Source organism: Drosophila subpulchrella, chromosome X (genome assembly GCF_014743375.2).
Source record: "Drosophila subpulchrella strain 33 F10 #4 breed RU33 chromosome X, RU_Dsub_v1.1 Primary Assembly, whole genome shotgun sequence".
Lineage (NCBI taxonomy): Eukaryota > Metazoa > Arthropoda > Insecta > Diptera > Drosophilidae > Drosophila > Drosophila subpulchrella.
This window is the reverse complement of record NC_050613.1, coordinates 10,542,183-10,561,749: the sequence shown is the minus strand read 5'-3', so window position 1 is coordinate 10,561,749 and position 19,567 is coordinate 10,542,183. Positions and strand designations below refer to the sequence as shown.

General features: G+C 44.2%; 4 protein-coding genes across 5 annotated transcripts; 3 read left to right on the top strand and 1 right to left on the bottom strand.

Moving 5' to 3' along the window:
- The first annotated feature begins 5,592 nt into the window (after window positions 1-5,592).
- Window positions 5,593-7,519, top strand: LOC119557763 (zinc finger and SCAN domain-containing protein 21). Its single transcript, XM_037870659.1, has one exon. The coding sequence runs from the start codon at window positions 5,676-5,678 to the stop codon at window positions 7,452-7,454; it is 1,779 nt and encodes a 592-aa protein (XP_037726587.1). The 5' UTR covers window positions 5,593-5,675; the 3' UTR covers window positions 7,455-7,519.
- Window positions 7,520-8,341: 822 nt separating this feature from the next.
- On the top strand, window positions 8,342-10,984 carry LOC119558273 (dynein regulatory complex protein 1 homolog). The gene has a single exon (XM_037871646.1). The coding sequence runs from the start codon at window positions 8,571-8,573 to the stop codon at window positions 10,803-10,805; it is 2,235 nt and encodes a 744-aa protein (XP_037727574.1). The 5' UTR covers window positions 8,342-8,570; the 3' UTR covers window positions 10,806-10,984.
- A 105-nt stretch (window positions 10,985-11,089) lies between these two features.
- LOC119558275 (zinc finger protein 567) lies at window positions 11,090-13,875 on the top strand. The gene is made up of 2 exons (XM_037871650.1): window positions 11,090-12,202; window positions 12,714-13,875. The coding sequence occupies exons 1-2, from the start codon at window positions 11,888-11,890 to the stop codon at window positions 13,470-13,472; spliced, it is 1,074 nt and encodes a 357-aa protein (XP_037727578.1). The 5' UTR covers window positions 11,090-11,887; the 3' UTR covers window positions 13,473-13,875.
- Window positions 13,827-19,262, bottom strand: LOC119558274 (mothers against decapentaplegic homolog 3). Of its 2 annotated transcripts, none has more exons than XM_037871647.1 (2): window positions 18,590-19,262; window positions 13,827-17,796 (listed from the first exon to the last, which is right to left on the bottom strand). In XM_037871647.1, exon 2 carries the CDS (start codon window positions 17,566-17,568, stop codon window positions 16,111-16,113), a length of 1,458 nt encoding a protein of 485 aa, XP_037727575.1. In that variant the 5' UTR covers window positions 17,569-17,796; window positions 18,590-19,262; the 3' UTR covers window positions 13,827-16,110. The 2 variants fall into 2 exon arrangements, with proteins under 2 accessions (XP_037727575.1, XP_037727576.1); XM_037871648.1 differs by lacking the exon at window positions 18,590-19,262 and adding an exon at window positions 18,354-18,481.
- Between the last annotated feature and the right edge of the window lie 305 nt (window positions 19,263-19,567).

Below are 19,567 nucleotides of genomic sequence, written 5' to 3'. Positions count from 1 at the left end.
TCCGAGTTATAAATCACAACTTATAAAGAGGAGATTCAGCTAGTGATAGTTGTCCCATATCATCAAATGACCGAAATCACCGATGGCTATAATCCATTCTATGGCTAACGAAAAGGGAAAGGGGGAAATGTCAACCACTTTATGTAATTTATAATTGCCAAATGAACGAGAGGCCAATTTGGGGGCCCTTCCCTGCCCATTTTTAACGCCATACGATGCCAATTCCAATCGAAAGCCAAAAGCGGGTCAAGTTTGTCCCATATTTGTTGATTGGACCCAAGCTATAAAGCTGTGAGGCTGCTGAAGATGTTGCAGCACGGCGAACAAATAAATAAATACATGCGATAAAGGCAAACACCAAAGCTTAAATCAACATCAACATAATGCGTTTGCAACTTTGCGTAATCCTATTTGATGTTACTACTGACTGCTCGTTGGTTATTCGCTCATTGTGCCGTCTATTTGTATTTGTGATTCCCATCTCTTATTAACTGTTGTGGGCATTGTAATCAGCCCAATTAACAATAAAACGTTGACTCTGAAAAAATATAATACTTTGGAAGTGGCAGTGAGATACCTGCCCTTCACTCTGCTCGCCTTTCCATTAAGTCGTTCGAAGTTTTTAAGCCTAGGTCCTTAATCCTCGATCTTTTATGTAATAAATCTGTATTACTCGTTCAATTTTATCAAAATGTATATAAAGCTTAAAAAAAACAAAGTAAAGAAACTACTTTGTTTTGTAATCTTAGCTTTAAACAAAAACGTATTTCCTTTCTAACTTTGAATTTCTTTATTTTACTTAGCATGTATAATTTCATTACAAATAAATAGATGTAATTATTGTACAAGGTATTGGCTCTAAATGTTTTCATGGTTTTTGTATGAGGTCAATTTTTAAAAAAAGCCGGGAAAAATTTATAATGTATTTTTTTAACTTAACTAACTTCCTTACTTATTTATAAATCCTTAATTTTACTTAGCTACGTTTTTATTCGTTGAACCTAATTTTAATACTGTTTTAATTTTTTTCGAATTTTTTTTACTGAAAGCTTACCTTGAAAAAATCTCCTTTTGTATCCTTTATTTAAATCTATTCAGTTTCTTTGAAATCTATTGGTAACTTCTAGATCTCGTTAAAACTTATTTCATAAACACTCGCACATGCAAAAAAAAATCGAATTCCTTACGCAATTTTGCGGTCAATTCGAATTGCAAAAAAAGCAGAAGAACCGCAATTTTCAAATTGGTTAATTATCAGCCACTACGCATGCGCGCACTTCACACGCTCCCAAGTGCCAAACAGTAAACACCGTAAAAAAAAGAAATGTAAAACAAGAAGGCTCGCGAAACGAAACGCCCGCTGAAGAAGTCTCAACCCAAGAAGACGAGCGCGCGCCACCGAGTGTGCAGATGCAATGCACCGGGCCAATTCGAAATCCAGAAGTTAGCCAAGTTAGTCGCGAGCCCAGACCGCAAAACAATACAGCAACAAGGGGAAAGGGGTGGCGCAAACAGCGGAAAAGCAGAAGACGTCGTCACGCATGCGCAGTGATTTTGTTTTTGGCGCGCTGCAAATCCATTCAAAAGTTGCTTTATCGATAGTTCGGAAACATCGAAATACTGACTTTGGTATTTTGTATTTAATAATACCAAGCTTCTCACAATCGGTGTTTGGCCATCTCTAATGCCCCCAAGTCAAAGGCATACCATTTTACAAATAGACGTTAACTGCTCAGCAGGAAACAAGGCCATCATATGCGAAGACATTGGCTGAAAACCGCCAGGTTGGTTGCCGCTGCAATGGCGCACATAATATTAACTTAACAAAGAAAGTAATATTTATTTATTTTCCCTGCCCTTCAGCGACTGTATATCAGGGTAGCAGTTCGCTTGATAATATTTATTTATTTTCCCTGCCCTTCAGCGACTGTATTTCAGGGTAGCAGTTCGCTTGCATCGCGACAATTTCGTAGTTCGCGGGAGCATCGCTGCATACCAGCAGGATTACTACGACAATCCAAACATTTAATTTACTGCACCAAAAAGGCATCAAATAGAGATTTGACGTAGAAAGAATAAGGCAAAGGAAAAAGAACGGTCGTTCCCAATGTAAAATTGACCTATTATAATAATTACGTAATGTTAAAAAAATAGGATTTGATAAAAAAAAAAACTTTAAAAGAAAAGTAGAAATTGAACGGTCGTTCTCCTCGGTAGGCCATTAATACAACTGCGGAAAATAAATAAAGTGCTTAAGAGACCTGTCCAGTCAAATAAAGAGTGGAGTCCGGCGAAACAAATCCGAACATCATTTCTGATTAATACTGATTAAACAAAACCGCTTTCGGGACTATAAATATGGAAAAATATATAAAAAATATAAGTAATAATGGGGGCACGCATCCCAACCTTTAATAGGTAACGAGACCCCAAACAATCGTTAATAAAAAGATAGCATACACATACATTTTTAAATATATTTCCTCATTTCAAATAATTAAGGTTGTAGTTTTTTCTGAATTAAATTTTATTTTTTTTAAGGTTGATAAGGTTTATTTAAGTTGACCTCTTCTGACTTGAAGAGTTTGAAAGATTTTATCGAAAACAATGCATTTTTTTAAGAACTCGAAACAGAAATGTATCGAAATCTACTGTTAAAACGCCATCGGAAATGGGTTCTACCGAATGCAGATCGTCATTCAGTTCGTCGTCATCCAATTCTCCAATCAGCTGCGACTTCGACAGGCGATGGCCAATCTGAAAGCAGCTGCTCTTTACAAGTCTGCCCTTCAAAAGGATGTAACACAGATTGCTATGATGTGAAATTAATTTAAATTACTTCACCAAAGGAAAAAGAACGTTCGTTGTTCCGTGCCTCTGTAAATTGAGTAATTATACTGATTATGTTATATAAGAAAAAAAAATAAACGCTGTCGAATATGGATTCTACCGAATGCAGATCGTCATCCAGTTCATCGCCGTCCAATTCAATGTCCAGCTCCGATTTGGGCAGGCGATGGACTAACTGAAAGCAGCTGCTCTTTACAAGGGCTGACTTACCCTACATTCTTTACATCTTTTTAAAACAAAGATGTATCAAAATCTTCTGTTAAAACGCCTTCGAAAATGGATTCTTCATCCAGTTCATCGTCATCCAATTCTTCGACCAGCTGCGATTTACAAGTCTGCGCTTCAAAAGGATGTAACACAGATTGCTGTGATGGGAAGTCATTGGCTACCAACCGTCATCTTGCACTTGCCGTAACTTCGCTGGAGCATCGCTGCATAACTACGATAATCCAAACATTTAATTTACTGCTCCAAAGATTTGACATAGAAAGAATAAGGCAAAGGAAAAAGAAAGTTCGTTCCCCCGCGCCTCTGCAAAATTGACCAATTATAATAATTACGTAATGTTACAAAAAAATTGGATTTGATAAAAAAAAAACTTTAAAAAAAAAATAGAAATTTAACGGTCGTTTTCCTCGGTAGGTCATTAATACAACTGGGGAAAATAAATAAAGTGCTTAAGAGACCTGTCCAGTCAAATAAAGAGTGGAGTCCGGCGAAACAAATCCGAACATCATTTCTGATTCCCAATCTTTAATAGGTAACGAGACCCCAAACAATCGTTAATAAAAAGATAACATACACATACATTTTCAAATATTGAAGGTTGTAGTTTCTTCTGGATTAAATTTTATTTTTTTTTAGGTTGATAAGGCTTATTTAAGTCGACCTCTTCGGACTTGAAGAGTTTGAAAAATTTTATCGAAAACAATGCATTTTTTTAAGAACTCGAAACAAAAATGTATCGAAATCTACTTTTAAAACGCCATCGAAAATGGATTCTACCGAATGCAGATCGTAATGCAGTTCGTCGTCATCCAATTCGATGGCCAAACTGAAAGCAGCTGCACTTTACAAGTCAACAGGATGTAACACAGATTGCCGTGATGCAAAATTAATTTAATTTACTGCACCAAAGGAAAAAGAACGTTCGTTGTTCCGTGCCTCTGTAAAATTGAGTAATTATACCGATTATGTTATATAAGAAAAAAAATAAACGCTGTCGAATACGGATTCTACCGAATGCAGATCGTCATCCAGTTCATCGCCGTCCAATTCAATGTCCGGCTCCGATTTGGGCAGGCGATGGACTAACTGAAAGCAGCTGCTCTTTACAAGGGCTGACTTAGCCTACACTCTTTACATCTTTTTGAAACAAAGATGTATCAAAATCTTCTGTTAAAACGCCATCGAAAATGGATTCTTCATCCAGTTCATCATCAACCAATTTTTCGATCAGCCGTTATTTGGGCAGGCGATGAAAGCAGCTGCACTTTACAAGTCTGCGCTTCAAAAGGATGTAACACAGATTGCTGTGATGGGAAGTCATTGGATACCAACCGTCATCTTGCACTTGCCGTAACTTCGCTGGAGCATCGCTGCCATCGCTCGTTAATCTAAACATTTAATTTACTGCTCCAAAGATTTTACATAAAAAGAACATTCGTTGTTCCGTGCCTCTGTAAAATTGAGTAAATATACTGAGTACGCTATATTAGAAAAAAGAATTTAATAAAAAAAAATATTCAAAGAAAACATAAAGTGAACGGTCTTTCTCCCGTGGAGTTTAAAATTTTAACTTCACAAGCGACAATTTTTGCTGGCTACCTTAATTCAATAAAGTAGCTTAAGAGTCTTGACCTATCCTAATAGATCAAGACTGGAGTCTGATGACGAAGTATGCCCGTTGATTTGCTACTCTCTAAATCCATACGTCTCTGTTTAGATGCGAAAAGATATACCAAAAACGGTTTGAGCTGTGCTATCGATTAAATTGGTAGATATTGATATCTTATGGCCTATCTACACTAATTTTGATTTTTGATTGTATAGCCTCTGCACACAGTCGCTTAATATCACTGTTGCAATTTTGAGCGGGTTCCTGTTCACATAGAGAATCGTTGAAGCGATTGCAAAACTAAATACAATTTCTTTCATTGCTATTAGCAAATTTATCAAGATTGAGATTTCCATTTAGGCAAGGGTGGTGAAATTACTTGGGACTATTGTGGGCCAAAAGTGACGCCACTAGAATTTTCGCAAGCTAAAATCATTTATGTTTAGTATTTACTTAAGTTGAAGTATGTACAACATCTTCCTCGCATACTGTTCTTTGACTGTATCCATTTTTAAGCAAGAATTTTGGGCGGTGGATGCGCCTTTTAAATGGATTTTTCTTTAGATAAATAAGCTAGAGGTTGGTCATTTTTTTTAAGAGCATTTGCAATATTTCTACTAAGATGAGATCCGGGCCTTTGGAAGGCTCCTTGGGCCTCGACCAATTTCCTTATAACAGCGCCATTGCAGTTCAAATGCACTAAACTTGAAAAAAAAGTACTGAATATATTACTTGAATACTGAATCGAGTTGCATGTGTGATCCCATTTATATTTTAGTAAAATATCGATTTTGATATATCAGGTATAAAAATATCGCGATACTAATATTTATTTTTATTCAAAAAATATCGATATGTTGGTATTTTGATATATTTTTCACATCCCTAGAAGCAAATGTGTGGTATTTATCACCTTTTTGGTATTTCAGGTGGTGCACTTTAAGTTGAAGCATAGCATATCCCATATATCACAGCCTATGCGACGAGGATGAGCAACCACCACCACCGCCTTGCGATGAACCTGGACATGTCCGACGTGATCGAGTTCGTGCTGCCCGCGAAGAGCGAGTACTCGGACGATGAGAACGGAGGAGCCGTTGGCTTGGTGGACGCCACCGAGGACGCCACCTACGTGGTTCTGGACGGCCTGGGCAACGAGTACGACGAGGAGTTCCTCATCGTCAACGAGGACGGCGTAGAGGGCGAGCTGCTGGTGGACGAGGAGCTGCAAGCCCTGCTAGTGGACGCCCGGGCGAAGGACACAACGCTGGACGAACAGGGCGATCAGTATATGGTCACGGAACTGCAGCTTAGCGAAATGGGCGAACTGGTGGAGGAGGAGCAGGATCAAGATCTAGGCGACTACGAGCTCAGCTACGCCCATCCACCCGTGTCTGAGGAGCCAGATGATCTGGACATGGATCCACCGTCGTCGCCTTCCCCGCCACCGTCGCCATCGCCGCCACCACCGCCGCCGGCGCCTTCTGTGCCGGCCAGCAAAGTGAGATCATCATCTGCCCTCCAGATCGCCATACGCAGCTTTGCCAGCCAAAACAACGATGACGATGGCAGCGTCAAGGACGTGAAACCCAGCGAAAAGATGCTGGATGAGTTCAAGGGACCGCGCCGCTACCTGCTCTTCGACGACCTGATAGCCACCATTGTGGACTTTGACGAGGACAGCACACCCATTGTGGAGTTCTCAATGATCAGCGACATGCTGGACGAGAAGCTGCCGGTGGAATGTGGCATTTGCCCGGATGTGATGCAGAAGACGAAACTTTCCAAGCACCAGAAGACCCATTTGGTCCCGGGGACCAATCGCTATGCCTGCATCTACTGCACGGAGACGTATCGCGACTGCAAATACCTGGCTGGACATGCGCGGCGCCACATGGGCATCCGTCCCTACGTCTGCGAACTGTGCACCCTGTACTTCTCCACCAAACAGGACCTGCGCGTGCACAACCAGCGGCGTCATCTCGAAAAGGAGCACATTTGCGAGATGTGCGGCAAGACATTCGCCCAGAATACCCAGCTGAAGCGCCATCGCGAGGCGACGCACGAGAAGAAGCGACGATTCCAGTGCCAGTACTGCCAGAAGGCCTACTACAAGAACTTCTCGCTGCAGGAGCACATCCGCAATGTACACATGGGCAAGCGGAGGATGCTCAAGTGTCCGTTCTGCGGTTTGCAGTGTCGCGATGCCCACAAGATGGCCCGCCATCGCAAGGAGATGCACCTGAGCCAGGGCACGTATGTGTGTCATCTGTGCCAGGAGGAGTTCACCGACATCAACTACTTTGATGCCCACAAACGGTCCATCCAGTGCCGCAGCAATACGCGTCGCTATGTGAACGTTAGGGATGGTGATGGGAATCAGGGAGGATCCGTTTCGGGGGGAATGATGGATGGCCAGGACGACGATGACGATGGTTTGGGCCTGTTGGAGGAGGACTTCGACGAGGACGACGGTCTGCTGGTCGAGGAGGGCCAGGCGGATGAGCAGGGGGCCAATGCCAATGGGCATTATTTGGACGAGGGCGAACCCCAGTACGTCCAGCTATCGGATTATGATGACCAGCGTCTGCTGGTAGAGAACGCGGTCGGCGAGGATGACGACGAGGATGTGGAGGAGGAGCTGCTCACCGAGGAGCAATACTTTAATGCTGTCCAACAGCAACAGCAGATTAACCACCATGTCAATGGGCAGGACTACAACGACGAGCTGATATATGAAATCACCTTGAAGACTGAGGATAATTGAGTGCCGCTCCCTTGCGCAAGCCTTGTAAATAGGACCCAATTAAACAATACAATGTAAACGGTGTATGTGCTTTCGTTTTTGAATATGATCCCTCATTTTTGGTCGAATGCAACCCAGTGTCGCAAAATTCGCAGGGCTGTATTTGGCAGGGCATCAAGTTCAGAGTGTGGAATGCAACTCCGGGGTCAAAGATCTTGGGTTCCATTGGCGGAACGGGTTAAGGGTCATTGTTGCTTTGCAAACGGAATTTTCCATTCGATTTGCTCGACCTGGTGACGTCAGCATGGGTTCTAGAACAGGAGAAAGCGAGAGGGCAGTAGCTGGGGCTCCAGCGCCTATCGTTCGATATCGATAACGACCTTTGACGTTGAGCTTTTTTCAAGCTAAAATTTAATTGTTTTCATAAAGATTTATGTTTAACTATTGTTTTTAAGAAATATTTTCTATTGGACATGTAACAAAAATATACATAATTTAAGAGTTTCAATTTAAAAGGCTACTTGGTTTTTTTTTTTATGTCGCAAATAGATTACTCTTGTCCAAACTCCATTCAGTCAACAAATATTTTAAAATCAGCATATATGGAACATACAATTTTTAAGAACCATAGTAACAAACCAAAAATCACAAATAATGATTAATAAATAATAAAATATTCGTACATCAGTGAAGGTTTTCTTAATATCTAGGGGAAAAGACTTATTTCAAATGCTTTACTTAATTTCTATTATTTTCTAAAGTTGGCATTTTTCAAAATTTCTGAGGATTAAGTTGCTGTAAACCAGCAAAATATAATTTAATATTAATAAATGGATATTTTTATCTAATAAAGCAACATTTAGCTTTTTAAAGCCTTACTATATATTGAACTTAGCTATTTTGGCATCACTTGCAGTCACCACTGACGACGGAAGTAAAAAAAATGTTGTTTATATTTTTCGGAAAAGAAGGCGACTCCGGAAATGGCCTTGAAACCAAGGGAACCCCAGATCCTTCGATCAAACTTTTCCGCCTATACAACAAACCTCCTTGATTCGTACTGGAGTTGCCTTTTGAATTCACGCACAAAGCGATTCCCATTAAGATCTCGATCTGCCATATATTTTTTGAACAACCATGGATGACAACGAGGATGAGCTGGAGGAGCACCAGGAGCAGGAGCTGCTCAGCGACGGCAGCGTCGAGGAGGAGGAGGAGGTGGAGCCCGATGTGGGCCCAGTGGACAGCTGGGAGTCCTTCAACGATCGCATCGATGGGCTAATCTTCAACGAACACTGCGACAAGTCGGTGAAGAAGCTGGACGAACGCCGCCTGGCGATCCTCAACCGGGTGCGTCAGCAGTTTCGCGAGGCTCCCAAGGGAGTGGCCGAGCGCTGCCAGGCCCAGAAGTCGCCCATTGACCAGCAGCTGGAGTTGTCCAGCGAGCGACTCAACGAGCTGGTCCGCTTTGGCAACGAACTGGTGACCAATGTCCGTGTGGCCAATGAGCGCAGGGAACTGAATCGCCGCCTGTTCGAGGCCGCGCAGAAGAACCAGGTGCAGGTGAAGCTGCAACGCGAAACCGTGGAGACAATGGCCCGTTTTGAGAACATCAAGGCGCGTTGGACGGAACTGGAGGAGACCAACGAGCCGATGCTCCTGTGGGATCAAATCGAAGAGCAAAAGAAACGCATTGCCGAGATCATGGCCCGCAAGGACGAGATGATAGCCGCCTGCCAGCAGGAGGTGGACCGCATGAATGCCAAGTACGAGTTCGATCGCGAGCGGCAGGCCCAGGATCTGTGCTGTCTGGTGGAGCGCGTCGATCACCAGGTGGAGACTCTGAAGGAGGCCTACAAGGAGCACCTCCAAATGCTGCGCCACACCATTGAGGAGGAGCGCCAGATCTTCGCCGTTAATGCGGTGGAAAAGTGGCGCACCTTCTTCGATGCCATGAACGCCAACTTTGACGAGAAGGCCAATTTGGTGAGGACGCGGGAGCAGTTCTATGCCCGCCAGACGCAGCAGATCAACGAGTCCCAGGAGGAGTTGACCAAGAGCACTCGAATTCGGCTGGAGAAGGAGTGCGAACGGCTGGAACTGGAGCTGCGCCGTACGCGCGACAATGTTCTGATGAATTCCGAAAAGCTAGACTACAACTATCAGGTTCTCCAGAAGCGCAACGAGGAGAACGTCATTATTAACAACCAGCAGAAGCGGCGAGTGGCCCGCCTGCACGAGGCCATCGGACGCACCCGGCGTGGCCTGAAGAATCTCTACAACACCGGCAAGCGGAACATAGCACGTCTCTCCTCGGACATTTACAAGCTGCACGCCAACATCAACGACATGGAGTCGAAGGCCCACCAGGCGAGGCTGAACAATCGCGAGAAGTTCGATCGCATCTGGGAGATCAACTACAAGGAGCTGAACCTGCTGGTGGATCGGGTCTACCACATCGATCGCATAATACACGAACAGCAGTTGGCCATGCCATGGTCCAGTCCCGTGCCACCCATTCCGAACATCAACAAGGCCAAGAAGAAGCGGAATAACATTCTGGAGAAGTTCGACATGCGCATAGGACGGGTTCCGAAGAATCGGGTGCTACCCAAATCGGCCATAAAGCACCGGCCGGATATCAAGGAGCTGCCGCCAGAGTCGCTGCGCCTGATGCGCAATCTCATTCGTAAGCTCTCCGATCGCGGCGGTTTCCTCATCGAGGAGCGACTTTTGAAGATCCTCGAGCCGTATTCCGAGGAGGACAAGTGCCTGGTGCGTATCGACAATATATTTGCGGCGCTACGAATCCGCCATCTGCGGGATGTCAGGGAACTGACCAAGGTCTTCATGCCGTACACCTACTGCCCGAATTGCCAGCCCCAGGGATTGAGCCCTCGCAAGTGCGCCGAGGTCTTCATGAAGGATCAGAAGCCCAATCGTCTGCAGATCGCGATGGGGCAGCAAGACCAACAGGATCATCGGCCCACTGGGGAAACCTTCCTGACCAAGAGCGAGGAGGCGGCCAAGAAGTGCCACAATCACTACCTGGTCATGGAGCCAGCCCTCTGCCTGCACGCCATGAACCTCTTCACCTCCAAGATGCACAAGCAGATGTACGAGCACGAACCGGGCAGCATTCTCAATGCGGTCAATCTCATTCAGATAACGGATGCCGAGATCCGTGGCTTCTGGCGCCAGTTCTCGGCCTGCTTCCCACCCTCCAAGTGCAAGCTGTGGAAGACGCTGGAGCACGGACTGAATCACTATGTGGAGGTGCTGAAGATGCGCGTGCAGTACGATGCGGAAGTGGTCTTTCTGCGCCGCCAGAACGAGGAGTTGCGCCATCTGCTACAGAAGTTCACCGTCTAGCTCGGATATTCGCAGATTTCTATGTAGTCTCAGCTGCCCCACTGAAAATCCCAATCAATTATTGTTCAATTCCGTCCAAACATGATAAATTATAATTGTGTCTAGTCTTGCTCTTTGACATTGCCATTGAAATCGGTACATGGACGTGGGGTAAGTGTCCCTGTTCGGGCGCCATTAAAAAAAAGGGTGATGCCTATTCAAAGGCTAACTAAATGAAAATAAAAACTATTCCTTGCAAGAAATCATTCTTGATTTATCTAGTAAAAATAATTACTTTAATTTTCGTGTGAAAAAAATAATGACTACGTCCATATCGTACTTTGTCTCTCTCTAAACTATGACTATACCAGGTATACCTTTTACTGAAGACCGTAATTAGCTCATTGCGCAGCTTTGCAACTCTTTGATTACATTTCAATATTTCCAAGGGTGGCAAAAAGAGGGGGTAATAATAAAAAAGTAGGTAATAAAAATGAATAAATTATATGATAGAAATAAGAAATGTTTTGCCAACAAACTTAAACGACCCCTTCTAAGCATAGTTGACCACACCGCCCATGCCAAACTGTCCACCAAATTGACGATCTTAAATGTTTGATTTGCTTTTAATTTCATTTCGAACTTTGAATCCATGGGAACTGGGCGGTGGTAGATGATCTCTCGACGGGGAACACCTTCGATCTAAGTTTTCTGCTACCCATAGCTACCACTTCTCTACTGAACAGCAAACGATTAGGGCTGTTGCACAGAGTCTTATCAGGGCAACCCGATAAAGTTGAGCCATAGACAAAATTGTCGGTTATACGTGTTTGAACTTATTCATATATGTATGTAGAGTAGTCGGTGTCATATTGGCTCAAAGTTCGGACCGCCAGCGTTTAAAGTGCAGACCAGCGGGCTAATCATTCATTTATAGGGAGACTTTATGGACGACACTTCGATAAAATAAAAATACAAGCGACACCCGCTTGTTCGGCTTGATTCCATGGCCAATAACTACAGCCTGTAATAATATACTACATAATTAAACACGGCGCAATCTTATCGACGCTTGCCCGGAATCCGTGGGCTCTACTTTTTGTATGTGCGGTGCCAGCGGAAGTCTTGGACGGCAGTTGGCGAATCATCAGCAATCCGGACGGAAGCTAAGCACCAACATGCGATCTAAAGAGCTTATATCCATCACGGATGCCGAACTGGGCAGATTTTCAATGGAAGATCAGAGTAATTATGGCGTTTGCCTCGAGGATCTGCAACTATTTGCCCAACTGGAGGATCTCTCCGGAGAAAATGGGTCCATGGAGATGGAGCTGCTCAGTCCGAGTTCGGAATTCGATCTTCTGGAACTGGTCAACCCCATTCAGTTAAGATCTCAAGCGATCTGTGAGCAAAAACAGGTATACTATGGAGATTAATTTTATGGGTTAAACTCATTGAAGATATTTTTTTGAGATTTGTGTAAGCTTTTCAAAAACTTTTAAATAAAATTGGGAATGATTTGATAAAAAAATAGTATCATATTTAAGGGTATAAAAATAAATTGTTTTCGAATCAAATTACAAATTGTATATTTTCACTGAATCTATTTTTAAAAGGTAATGTTTTCTTTTGAGATTCGTGTAAGGTTTTTTAAAGCTTTTTTAAATGGTATGGTTTTGTAAATAATACCATATTTGAGGGTTTACAAATAAATGGTTTTCGGAACAAAGTATATATTTCACTTTTTTGTGTGAAGCTCAAAGCTTAGTTAAGATAACCTTTTTTAAAAATTGGATATGGTTTTATAAATAACACCATATTTGAGGGTATACAATGAAATGGTTTTCGAAACAAATTTTGAGAATCCATACATATATCATTATGCCTTTTAATATATAAGTAACATGGTTATATATTGCTTCCCCCTAGGCTCTCCAGCAGCGAAACACCACAGAAGCACCACAAAAGATAGAAGACACATGTAAACCCAAGCGGAGACCACCGACTAGACGTCGCCTGGGAGCTGTAAAGGATCACATTTGTGACGTTTGCGGCAGACGCTTCTCGGAGGCCTACAATCTGCGCATCCACAAGATGACCCACACGGACGAGAAGCCGCACGTGTGCGAGGAGTGCGGCAAGGCATTCAGGCAACTAAACAAGCTTCGCATCCATGCAGTGACCCACACGGCGGAGCGTCCGCACAAGTGTGATATTTGCGACAAGGGATTTCGGTACGCCAACTACCTGGCTGTCCATCGAAGATTGCATACCGGGGAGAAACCGTATCCGTGTTTGGTAAAGGACTGTCCCCTCTCCTTTCACTCCATCCACGCCCGTCGCATCCACACCAAGCTAAGGCATGCGACGCAAACCGATCCGGATCCCGATCATCCGTTGGAGGAGCACGAACAGCGAGATACATCCGCGCTCAGCTTCACCTGCCCGATTTGCAGTCGCGTTCTGACGGATCAATGCTACCTGAGCATCCACCTGAAGAGGCACTACAACCAGCGGGACTTCGCCTGTCCGCAGCCTCAGTGCGGCAAGCGATTCTTCAGCGCCTCGGAGCTGAAGCACCACCAGATTGCCCACTCCCAGCTGCGTCCCTTCGCCTGTCCCATTTGTCCGGCGCGATTCCTGCGCAAATCCAATCACAAACAGCACCTCAAGGTGCACGAACGCTGACGGAGTAATGCTGAGTTTGTTGTAAACGATGCACCAAAACTTTAGCTTCATCGTATAATTTAAGAACATTTCTAAGCTAGGAAGAGGCTTGCCTTTGGAAGAGATTTAAGAAGCTTAAGTTCAAAGAACTATACTTAAATAATTCAATATAAATTAAGGTATTTTACCTACTAAACTATAAAGTAATATAATTTAGTTACAGAAAGATCCTATTAAGAACTGCAAGCCTCTCCCCTTTCAACTCATACTCAATCCACAAAACCTGAGACCCGACCCAAGCCAAAGCTCCTCCAAAGTGGGCTTGGGCTGCGCTTTCCATTCAATATAAGTGTTTATTTATATATACGAATTCTGTTTGTCTTTATCTGCATGCTTGCATATTAGATATATGTATATATTTGTATTTATACTTTATAAAGTTACGGGTACGGGGTTGCTGGTTCTGTGGTTGTGTTCACGATCCTGGCGATCGGGGTCCGAAGACTGTTGACTGTTGCTGCATTGTTCGCCTTCTTTGCTTTGTTTCGTTAGGCATAACTTAAAGATTACATTACATTATTAGCGGGTTTAGCCGGAAATACAAAAAACAATTGATTAATTCAAGACCAGGGTGTAGGGTGGTTCAAAACCGTAATTAGAGCCAATTAACAAAACAATATCTCGTTCGCGATCGTTTATTCGATTGATTGCCAATCAGGATCAAGTGTCTGCACACAAAAACTACGTGAGAAACTTAAAAGCAACAAAGGGGGAAAACAATAGACAAAACTTAAATTAAAGTCACGCCGTAGTCAGAGGGCAAGAGCGCTAGCCAACACTGGCTGCCGCGTACTGTGCACTGTTCAACACTGGCCGGGCGGTACAGTTATTTTTGGTTGTAACAGCGAAGCGAAGGACAAAAAAAAAATTAAAAGAATCCGCAAAATGTTGAAGTAGAAACAAATTGAACTCGAACATAAACTGGTTGAGGCTCTTAAAAATGTTAAGATAAGCTAGCGAATTTCGTTACATATATAGACTTAAGATCTAGACCCAAAAAAAACGCGCACTTGCCAAGCAAAATCCGGCCAACACCGGCAAACCATATTGCATATTGGTTGAGCTACCGGTTCGAATCCCGAGGGTGATAAAGAAATAAGAATCTCTCGTTTTGGTACACAATAAATGCATTTCTGAACAAAATGGGACCTCAAATGGGCCTGACTTGATTTGCGGCATTCAAATTTTGTTGGGCAAGTGCTTTACATATAGGATATATGATCGCATTTTACGGATATTACGACTAACAAGAGCTGACTGCGTTTTAAGAGTTTTGACGAATTTTTAACACACACGTACTAAGCGAAAATCGAAACGTTTAACAACCATCATCAAACGGATATATTAATAATCCCATACTCGATCAAGTGGAGGTCCTGCGTGAATAATTTCAATTATTTGGTCTTATGTACATTTGCAATGTATGGTAGAGTGTGTGTGTGTTTTTTGTCTGTGTGTGTAAGCTTCAAGCTTGATAAATCCCAGTTCCTGTTTTGCTCATCCTTTCTTCTGTTCCAAATCACCGATATAATTGTTTTGCTTCTTTCTCAAAGAATTTTGACTCTCTCGCTTCTAGCGCTACCAACTCTACGCACACAGATTCGGGGTATCTTTCGGTTTTTGTGTGTTCCTGGTCGGTTCCATTTCGGTTATTTCCTCTTTTTTTTGTGTGTAAAATTTTTAAAAAAATTGTTGCTTCTTATCGAAAACTGTAACTCTCCACTGTTTCCACCTACACAATATATAGTCCTAAACTTGTAACGCCAAATACATGTTTCTCTCTCATATATGCTTGTAAAGATATATATCCCACATGTAAGTGTGTGCTCTTTGTATATAGATATATCCTCTATCTGTATCTGGTTTTGCATCTACCATTTGTTTTCAATTACTCAAGTACGTACTCGTATATAATTTGCCTGAACTTATTTCATATGTGCTCTCAGAATTTTTCTTGGTTTTCTCTTTGAAACCAATTCCGATTCTCATTTTGCATTCCCATGGAGGTTCTGACCGGCAACACTGATGAAGCGGGCTAATTGATTTACATTTAACAGCAAGGTATAGTATGCATTTTAGGGTTTCTACAAGCCATTTAGGGAATTTCTTGATAACATACATAGTTTAAGGATAGTACGGCATATGCCATATATGCCCGGCTTTTGTTCGATTGTTTTTTGGCAATTCAATTTAACTTTTTTCTAAAGCTAGTGATCAAAAATGTGCAACCTAATACCCCTGCAGGCGTATTACAATTTTCACTGCCTATGTGCTTAGGGATTTTAATTAAAAATCGAACGAAAGGTTCTCGATCGTATACCAATTTCATCTAGAACTTGCGGATGTAAATATATCTTAATTCTAATCAAAATTGCATTCGATTAGTACCGAAAAACGATATTCAAGGATATATTTACTAACGCAAATTCTTGAGGATAGTACACCTTCTTCTTATTCAGTTCATCAGTGTTACTTGTCAGCGCCGTACTGGGCTTTCTAGGTTTCTTGTTTCAGCTCCAAATGGGCCTTAAACTCCGGCGCTTTTTTGAGCGGGCAACTTGGGGAGGGGAAAATTGAAAACCGGAACCGGCCGATGCGCTTACGACATGGAGCTGCACGGCAGCCGCGGCGAGCCCATCTGCGTGAGCACACGATCCAGCCACTGGAGCGGCCCGTTCAGATGCAGTTCGATCCAGCAGGGCGTCGAGGTGACCGTCTGGCGGCGATATTCGGCACCCCAGCCCTTGACGAACGACATGCGGATGGTGCACATGCGCGTCAACTGGTAGACGGCCTCGAATCCCTGCGACACGGACTGTGACAGCAGGGCGGCGAACTCCTGGTTATTGAAGATCTTCAGATTGCAGCCGGGCGGTATCTTACACACGGTGGCCGGATGCCAGCCGTATCGCTGGTTGCAATTCGGGCTCTGTACAAAGATGGACGAGTCGCTCAGGCATTCGGCGAACACCTCGCCACCAATATAGTACAGCCGGACGCCCTTGCCAATGTGACGGCGCGTCTGCTCGACGACCTCGTTGCGATTCACATTGGACAGCAGGCCGAGGCAGAAGCGCTCCGAATTGGAAGGATCGGTAAAGCCATCCACCGTGATCGAGGGCTGCGAGGCGTGAAAGGTCTCGCCGACGCGCGTGTTCAGCTCGTAATAGGAGATGGAACACCAGAAGGCCGGCTCGTGGTACATCACGGGGGCTGCATCGGCGGGGGGCGTTAGACGCGACATGTTCATGTTGTCGTTGGGATCGATGGGGTCACCATCCTCGCTCATATAGCCGGGCGGCGGGGTGCCGGTGTTGGGAATGCTGCTGCCCACACTGAGCACACTCGACTGCGAGTCCATGTTTTGGCCAAAGGACAGCTGCTGCTGTTGCTGCTGATACGCGGAGGCGGCGGACGAGGATGACGACGAGGAGGAGGAGGGACCACCGCCACCGGTGGCGGTCGCTGGCGTCGAACTGGTGGACGATGATACGGAAACGGGCCCGGCACCGCCCAATTCCATATACTGCGGCGGACTCAACGAGGCGCTGCGAATTATCGCCGCATTATAATCGGTATTGTTCGGTATCTGGTGCGTATGGTTATCCAGCGGATAGTCGACAATGGAGTCGGGCGGCGTGGGCAGCGATTTGGGCACCAGGATGGACAGCTCAATCTTCTTGTAGTGATACGGATTGATGCAGATCTCCTCCTTGCGCAGATGGAAGGCGTACTCGCAGTGGTCGAGGGGCTTCAGTTCATTCTGGGATTGGAGATCCGGCCAGCGCCAGAGGCGACAGTAGATGACGTGCGGCAGACCCTTGCGCAGATGCTCGCCGGCGGGAGCTGGCTTGCTGCGCGGCACCGTCACGCACCTCGTCTGGCAGTTTTGTGTCGAGATGGCCCGCTCAAGCTCCTCCAGCTGCGAATTCTTCTTGATCTTCTTCACCAGATTCTTGACGGCCTTCTCCGACCACTTGCCCTCGACGCTGTTGTCCTCGTTGCCCTTTTTGAGTGCTAACAAACGCTTGACCACCTGCGGGGTGAATGGCAACATCTCAGGGTCTCAGGGGGAGTTTTCCTGGGACTTCCGGGTTTGCTCCTCCTCCTCCTCCTACTCCTCCTCCTCCGCCTGCTGCTCCTGATGCTGCTGCTGCCTTTCCACTGGTGGACGCACTGGCTCCTTTGCTTGCCTTTTTGTGTTTTTTGTTTGTTGATCACCTAGTGTGGAATACTGGAACGGTGCTCCTGCTTCCCGCCGCCACTTGCTGTGTGTGTTTTTGATCTGGAATAGTGGAATAAGTTTAGTTGTGCGTGCTTTAGTAATTAAAACCTGATAATTGGCTTGCATGTGTGTGATGTTTGTGTTTGTGTGCGGAGCGGCTGGATCTGATAAAAGCCCGACCCTGATGACGATGTTTGTGATAATTGCCTGGGCCTGTGTGCGTCTGTTTATATGGGTAATCTATTAAATGTTACTTTAGATTCCGATTTCTTCAAGAATCGAATTCAATTCAGATTTCCTTTCGCAATTGGAATAGCAAACGGCAAATAGCAAATAGCAAATCACAAATGCAATCGTCTGTCTGCGTGGGTTGTTATTGTTGTTTGTGTCACTATTGTTGTTATTATTGTTATTGTCCCCAACAAGGTCAAATGTCTGCGCTTGCAGACGCTTTCGTCTCTTCTATTTTCCTTCTTTTTTTTTTGTTAGTTGCGTTGCGTTGCGTTACAGCAGCCAGAGAAACAGAAACAGAACCAGAACGAGAATATATATACACACGCCTAATCTGTGGGCAGTTTGGAATTTTCCATCTTATCGAAGGCGGGGCAATAAATTACCGAAAATAACAAAATCCACGAGCGCCGCACGCAGGAGGGGTTAGATCGGATTGAATTGGTTGGCGAACAAAAAATAAATAATAAAATGTGCATGAAAAGCGAAAATTGCACACAGCCGACTCGGTTTGGAATGTATCTCTGTATCTGTATCTGTATCCATGTGTGTCCGTATCCGTATCCACCATGCACACTCATAAATACATATATATATATATATGTATATATATATATATTACCTGTAACGGTACCGGCAACTCAAGCTCCTCTGTTGTCCTGCTCTTGCTCCTGTGGCTGCTCCTTAGACGAATGGCGCCCTCTCACTCGCACGCACACTGCTTCCAGATCCAGATGCACGGGCACGGGAACGGTAACGGTAACCAAACGGCACCGGAACCGGGCGCACACATCCAGACAACGGGATGGGGGGTGGTGGTCTGGAAAGGGGGCGTGTGGTGGCCACCGCTTTTTCAAAGTTCTGTGTGTATGTATATATATCTTGTGTGTGCGCGCCAGAAAGTGACAGCAATACGCACACGCACACCAATGCACAGTCTCCGGACACCGACACACCACACACACACACTCACACACACGGGGGGCGCACAACAAGAACAGAGAACTTCTTTTTATTATTCCAACGCCTCCTCGTCGTTTGTTTTTTTCTTGCTATAATTTTGTAGTTTCCTCTCTCCTTCGAATTGCGTTCTAGCAAGCTAATTTAGTATTTTGCGTTTCGTTATTGGTACGTATTTTTAGCGGCGGCCAATTGCACATCCAAGTGAAATGGAAAGGATAACAAACGAAGTAAAAACTCGAGTTCAACACGAAACACAGATCCAGATTCGCAGGGAATAAAAGCAATTTTCCTTCCGTTTCGGGGCAACGAACAAAACGTAAGAGCCAGCAAAACGTAAGCCACCGTAAGAGTCAGTAAAAAGGGAGATAGCCTCAGCGTAAGTGTCAGTAGAAAAGGGAGATGGCAAGATTACGCATAACGTTATTACTTTGCCTAGAGGTGGACAAACATCGATGTTTAACATCGACACCTGGGCTTTTAGTGAGACCGTTTGTCGATATATTTCGGAATGGTGGCATTTAAAACATGGGCGCGGTTTTTGTTTTTTAATTTTTTTGATATTTTGAAACTTGATTTAAAAATAACATGTTGTTGTACTTGGTTTTCCAGGTCTGTAGGCGTATTTTGAAATATATGA

Coding starts and splice junctions, on each gene's coding strand:
- LOC119558273 (XM_037871646.1), top strand. CDS start 8,571: ATGGATGACAACGAGGATGAGCTGGAGGAGCACCAGGAGCAGGAGCTG.
- LOC119557763 (XM_037870659.1), top strand. CDS start 5,676: ATGAGCAACCACCACCACCGCCTTGCGATGAACCTGGACATGTCCGAC.
- LOC119558274 (XM_037871647.1), bottom strand. CDS start 17,568: ATGTTGCCATTCACCCCGCAGGTGGTCAAGCGTTTGTTAGCACTCAAA.
- LOC119558275 (XM_037871650.1), top strand. CDS start 11,888: ATGTGCGGTGCCAGCGGAAGTCTTGGACGGCAGTTGGCGAATCATCAG. Junction 12,203..12,713: donor CGATCTGTGAGCAAAAACAG/GTATACTATGGA, acceptor GCTTCCCCCTAG/GCTCTCCAGCAGCGAAACAC.